The sequence below is a fragment of the Sinocyclocheilus rhinocerous genome, unplaced genomic scaffold (genome assembly GCF_001515625.1).
Source record: "Sinocyclocheilus rhinocerous isolate Xijiao unplaced genomic scaffold, SAMN03320098_v1.1 scaffold1588, whole genome shotgun sequence".
NCBI classification, from domain to species: Eukaryota; Metazoa; Chordata; class Actinopteri; order Cypriniformes; family Cyprinidae; genus Sinocyclocheilus; species Sinocyclocheilus rhinocerous.
The window spans coordinates 924,065-931,094 of record NW_015648510.1 but is presented as its reverse complement, the minus strand read 5'-3'; the positions used below and the strand labels follow the sequence as shown (position 1 = coordinate 931,094).

The following is a 7,030-nucleotide window of genomic DNA, read 5'->3' as shown; positions in this document are numbered from 1 at the left end:
AATTTGCATGCCCTGCTGTAAATTTTGACCAGTTGATGAAAAACAAGCTTATGTGGATTCTACACATTTAAACAATTCAGATAAGCTATCTAGAATTATGGAGCAGATAAAATACATATAATCATTTATTAATCAATTATAATTTTGACATTCTTTTCTTTATTTAAAGGCTGAAATGTGAGGTTTACCTTTTTCTTAAACTTTTTCCATACTTTATTTGAACATTTACATTAGATATTTCAACATGCTATTAAACTGTTGTCAGTCAAGTTGTCATTTAAAATCCGAACATCATTGGTAATGTTATTGTTTTAGTGATTATGTAAACAAAAAGTCATTTTATTTGTTCTTTGTTGATTTTTAAATATAAAACTTGAAGTGATTTGTGTGTCTGTACTTTTTTAACATCTCCAGCACATTTTAACAATACTGTGATAATACTGATAACCGTGATAATTTTGGTCACTATAAGCGTGATAAGAAATTTTCATACCGTTACATCCCTAGTGTGTATACACAGTGTTTTCTTGGTTCAGTACTTTTTATTTTTTGTAATAAACTTCAGAATGATTATTTTAGATTTATGCTTGTTCAGAATCCATATCAAAAACTATGATTTGATGATTGGCTATCAGAGTCAGAGTGTGAATCCATCTGATTTAACTTTTTTGGTAAAATTCATAAGTCAAACTCTGTAAAATACACTGTAAAAACATAAAATAAAATAAAGATTAAGCTAGAAAAATGTTAAATAAATGCATTTTGTTTGGATCAGACTTTTGGACCCCCCCTCTATCCAATTCGGATATCAATAATAAACAAATTTAATGAAACATGTTCAATTATTCCTGTTCATGCGATTTTAACTTTTATTTCATGTATCAATTTGAATTTGAAATTTGAAATGTCCTCAATTTGAAATGTCCTTCCCTCAAGAACTCATGGCCACAGTCACAGCACACTGGTGAACAGCAGGAGAAAGCACAAGAAAGTGTACGAGAAAGAGAGAGAGAGAGTGCCAGAAAGAGAGAGAGCAAAAGGGAAGCAGAGAGGGGAAAAAAAGCTTACAGTGCAAGTAGTTCCAGCACAGAAAGGAGGAGCCTAAAACCCGGGCCGGACTGACTGGCTGAAACGCGGCACACCCCCTTCTAACAGCACTGCTGTCTCCCCACAGACACCTTAACAGTTTCCTCGCCTTGTGCTTATGCCTAGACAGTTCAGACTTCTTGACTTATTGAAGTAAAGCTTCCCGCAACAACAACAAAAAAACAGTCTCTGAGGAGTCTGGAGTTTGGCCCATATAAAAAAGCCAATCATCTTTTAGCTGTCAGCAACATCCAAAAAATTGACAGGACCACTGTACATATAGCTGTGGACTGGATTTAGGTATGAGAATATGGCTGAAGATCATTTTTGGGTGAACTATCCCTTTAACTCTTTCCCCGCCAAACACCGAATTTTCCGTTATTCATGAGACAACGCTTCCCTGCCAAACACGGAATTGTCCGTGTTTTCACTGTTATATGCTAGGGGCGCTATTATGCATCTCCTGAATGAGTATAGAAAGTGCCGATCAAAAACACAGACCAGGAAGACGTAGTAACGAGCGATTTTGCTCAAAATATTGCTTTTTTTACGAAACATCCCTTTATTCAAGTGTTGATAAAAAACAATGCTTGAAGCTAGAATAAAACAGATTTTTTTTTTTTTTAAGTAGAAGGTCAGAGCTGTATTTTGATGTATTGCATGATCAGATATTCATACAACAAAATATTCAGGGTGCCATGAAATTTTAGTGAAAATCAGCAAAAACGCAACTTTTTTCAAAAACGCTGGTGGGGAAAGAGTTAAGCTGGGACATGTAGTATTTCAAAACAAATCACACACATTACCTTTATACATACCCATTTGTCAGAGAGGGAAAGTGTTTTTGGGGAAACGTATAAAAGCAGTCATCATTTTGAAACCAGTCCTCTTGCTATGCTGCAGAAAACAGACACTTCCCCTTTAAACAAAACACTTTCTTTTCAGTCAGTTCAGACAACTTTAAAACTGAGATCTCAACTGAATGCGTTTCGTGCATTGAGACACAACCTTCATGGGTGTGAACATAGCGTGTAGGTCCAAAGAGGGCTGTACCTGCAGTATCAGGTACCTCACTAATCTGCCCTATATCTGCACTGTTTAGTTGACAGCCAACACTTGATCTCATAGTGGATGCCCCGTATTCCCATCACAGGCTTGATACTCAAACACCCTGACTAAACTACTCCTAAAGAAATGAAAGGTCTAGGCTATGTATTGTAAGATCGCTTTTCATTATAGTCAACCCAGAGTATTTAGAACTTATGTCATAATTAGTGGAATGTAATAAACAGAATTTGCCTTGTTCAGCATCATGCTGTGCGAACCTGTACTTCATGAGTGGATATTTAAAGTAAAGTAAAGTAAAGTGGCAGATTATAGTTGTGCAGAAACTTAAAAAAAGGACGAGGGCATCCATAAACTGATGATGTGTCACATCAGCCATATCCAGTAGACGGTTCGGTTCACTATAATGAAAGCGATCTAGATTTCTTGAGTCGTGCCACTCACGTCCGGTGTAGACACAGTGTCATTCGAAATACAGCCAGTCTAAAATTTTCCCTTTTGTACGCCCCATGCTGTATGAGAGCAGATTTATTTTAGAGCCAAAATCAACTTGGCAAAAAGAAAATGTCGTCCTTCTAGAGCAGCATCTCCTTGTGTGCCTCACAGAGCTCTTCCACACTAATGCACATCGACACACTTGAAAGCCTCTTCCAGGTGCAGCAGAATACTTCACCAGAATACAGTCCTCTCAACACACAAACACACACACATATACTGGTAGGACGGCACGATTAATCAAAATTTATCAAATCACAAAGTGTACAATTTCAAAGTGAAGCATGCCACTGTTTTATAACATGTGAGCAGCTTCCACACAGCCGGTGTTTGCATCATCTCAGAATGAATGGCTCTGTTTGCAGTAAATGCAGACATGGAGCTTGTGTGGAGTAGAATTGGCTCTCAGTTTGGGTCACTTATAGCGTGCATTTGGGAACACAATACGTGACAACCATCTTATCATACTCGTAATGAGCAGCTCCCTGTGGTTTCACGCCAAAATAAAAGTTTGATGAAAAAACATTTGAAAATGAAGAAACATTTAGTCCTGTAATTTTACAAAGTAATGTAAAAACCCAAAACATTAATATGTAATGTAGAATAAAATAAAGTAAAATAATAATTATGATGACAATAATGATGATGATGATGATGATTATTATTATTATTATGAATACCATAATGACAATCACAACATTTTGGCCAAATCATGCAGCCTTACAAACACAAACCCGGATTTTATTATTTTTTTTTTAAATCACATTTCAAATTACAAAACTGGAAAAAAAATAAATAATAAATAAATATAAAAAAAAAATTTCCACAAACCATGCAGCCTTGCATATTGGGTTAACCAACACACTACCTGAACATTAATGTGCATCTGACCCTAATCACATGATTTATCCAGAAAGTTTCTTAATAGAAAGCGATTAAATAATTCACCGTGCTTAATGAATAGTTTAAATGGGCATAGGGGAGTTCAGAAGATAAGCTGGAAAACTGGCTAATATTTTAATACTAAAAAAGAGGGGGAGGGGGGGTGGCAGGGGGGCAGGAAAGATAATCAGGTCATCATAATCACATGACAGTATTAACTAGCCTCATAAATCACCATAAATATCACAATTGTTCCTGGACTTAAGCCTTACTGATTCAATCTGATTTCTGGGCAAATGATAACCTTCAGTTCAGCCAATCCATGGCATATCACGAAGTACTAAATAACACATGACTCATAAACCTGAAATTGTCCATGCAAGTGTCAGCGGTTTCATTCATTAAGCCCTTTAATATAATTAACCAGCAATTTGTCAAAGTTATAACATTTATTCTTCTTTAAGCAACACAAGTAAAATGCAAAGCAGACACAAGATCAGCTCTCAAGGTGTGTCATCACATGCAAAGACCTTCACACAGGAACAGAAGATGCACTTACTTTCTTTTGGACTTGGGTGTGAGAGAGGAAGCATCCTTGCGTGGCCGGCCCCGTGGGCGTCTATCTGAGGGGGCCGGGCTCCCTGAGGGCGTGGCCCCAGCACTGCTCAGGGGAGGAGATGGTCCTTGCTCAGAGGGCTCCAGACTCTTATCCTCTGATGACATTCTGTATAAAGAGACAAGCATATTCATATATTACATGTGTTTGTATGACACTGGTCTGACAGAAACACCTACAAACTTTAAAAGATTTGAACAAAGCTAAAATCGTTCAACTTTTATCATGGCAATAAATTACTTAATAAAAAAATGTAGAAAATTAATTTAAAAAGTAAATCTGGTTACTTAGAAAACATTGGTGAAGCAAAGTTTACATTCAGCAAACTAAAGAAATAATATCATTATTGCATAACCAGGCATTCATCCACAAAGTAGGCCCGATAAACGATTTAGACGTTTTATGTTTTATGTTTTAAGTAACAGACATTTTTTATGAATAATTTAAGTAAGAATTCTCTGTCCAAAATACATGCTTCACTTTTCTGATGTGACACATGCCCTATAGACTTTTCTAGACTGTTGTAGATGCTTTACATTAAACAATATACATGATATACAATAGTGCTGTGTTCGATACATCGATGTATCGTCACAGAGATTTGATGATACGAGTATCGATACAGCTGGCCCTGTATCGATATTGTGGCACGTGTGCAGCAGTGGACCGCACTTAATTTGAATACAAGAACAACGTTTAAAATTGAGCAGAAAAGAGCGAGGTTTCTAAAAAAATAATGAATAGAGCATAATATATAGGCTATATATAACAAGGTTTAATCTGGCCGCGTACATTATTATTTATGGGCTTAAAAACAAGATGCAAACACTCAGAATATTGTACCTGGTGGGGAGTGCACAATGTAAACATGAAACATATGCCATTACCTATATTGTACTGTGGTACAGTTATGAAGGCCCTTCATAATGCAGAGGTCAACTGTCTGCTCTGCCAATAGTTAGAAATGGCACTATAGTATGCCGTGTTTAATAAACAGCTGTTTTACTAAATTCTTCTGAGGTGAAATTCAGTGCAGTCACGTATCGTGATATGTATCGTATCCTCTGTATCGTGATATGAATCGTATCGTGACTTCGCTGGTGATACACAGCCCTAATATACAATATACAATAAGTTTTATACATGAGAACCAACACACAGCGTCCTGGGTAATATGTCGCACTGGGCTACCATCAAGCAAAACAGACAGGCCTGACATTATACAGCAAAACGTAACAGTTCCCTATTATTTTTTATTTTGGTCATTTTATCAACACAATTTATTGAATTCTACCAGAGGAACAGACAAACAGAACTGGGCTTCTTGCAAATAAACAATTATACCTGCTCAATGACCGTTAGCCCTCATTAATATTCAAGGGACATGTAAATGAAGCCAAGAACCTGCATCGCAGGTACCTATAATCAGTACCCACTATATAGACAATGATGTAACTTAGCGATGACCATAATTTCTGATGATATGCCACAAAATATTTGACAATTATAAGCCATTACTAATTTCTATTGCACTCTTTGTGCAGACTACATAAAAAACAACAAACATGCACAGTGAAATATGTCTAGCCTAATTCATGAAGAAATTGTTTTTATTTATTTATTTATATTTTTTAAATAAAATCAGTCCAATTGATTTGCAAATCAGTACAGAGTTGGGAAAAATGCTGCAATCAATCAATCAATCAGTAGGAAAGATTACTGAACTCGTGAGTCATCATGAAAATACAGCCTAATTGCGCATCATCTGCGCATATCTACCTTACTTGAACATACCTTACAAATAACGGTAAGCGCTGCTTTCCTTTGCATTGAAGCAATAACGAAAAACGACTAAAGACTCCGTCTCTACACCAGATGAGAGCGGCGCGACAAAATACAATAGAACCCATTATGATCAGTGATGCTGTCTACACTGGACGCGGCGCGACACAACAAATCCCCGACAGTAAACTGATGCCTCATTCTATTTATGACGTGCTGACTAGGGTTGTGTCGGTGAGGAAATTTTCCCACCGGTTAATCGGCGTGTGACAACACCGGTAATACCGGTATCACCGTGGGGGCGGGGCGTTCCCTCTTTTCCTAGCTTTCCTTCGCTTTTAAATAGCTTGTAAAAGCGGTGTGCCCATTTTACTTTCACTTTAATTCCCTGACCTTCTTTTCTCTGTAAATTAAAGGTGCACACTATTGCTGAAAAACAAAATCCCTAATTAGCAGTCAGATGTCTGTATGCACAAAGACAGATCCCTAAACAAGGGACCATATCTGAGATGAAACTTTTTTGTAGAAGCGTTTTTTAAATTTGAACTAGCACCTTATGACTACACCACGTTATGTACGAGAAGCTGCAAAAGACACAGGTGCAAGTGGAATGTACTAAACATGGTGACATTAATTCTTATGTAAATATAATGGGCGATATATTGCGTCACCAAAAATTATTGAGGTCATGTACATATATTGCGTGATAAGTCAATACATTGATTATTACGACAGCGGTAACTTAAGAATTTAGTGGCCAAATTGGCTGGTGAGTGAAAAAGTTAAATTCAAACCCTGGTCATCAAGGCAAAAACACCAATTATGCTCGTGGTTGCTCTGGTGGCATTATAGCTGTGGCTTTCTCTGGTTCTGAATGCGGTGACCGGGCACAACACATGCCATGAAGTTTTGTTCCGAATACACATAATGCACATGTAAATGAATATGTGAATCAGATTGTAAGGAGTAGGGTTTATATAAATGGAACTCAGAATCTGAAATCAGATTGGATTAATTCCAAAAATTATAACAACTAAACATACCTAGCGTTACTCTCAACAGCAAAACAATTAAACTCTGCTGGAGAAGTAGGCCTATGTCATT

General features: G+C 36.9%; 1 protein-coding gene across 6 annotated transcripts in view; it reads right to left on the bottom strand.

Moving 5' to 3' along the window:
• Positions 1-7,030, bottom strand: part of LOC107709778 (histone-lysine N-methyltransferase 2C-like) — a 157,194-nt gene that overhangs the window by 115,547 nt on the left and 34,617 nt on the right. For all 6 annotated transcript variants that reach the window (XM_016514393.1, XM_016514395.1, XM_016514397.1 and 3 more), the window contains exon 2: positions 4,088-4,252. In XM_016514393.1, coding sequence (XP_016369879.1) covers positions 4,088-4,251 — 164 coding nt within the window. In that variant the 5' untranslated portion in view covers position 4,252. The remainder of the gene's footprint in view (positions 1-4,087; positions 4,253-7,030) is intronic.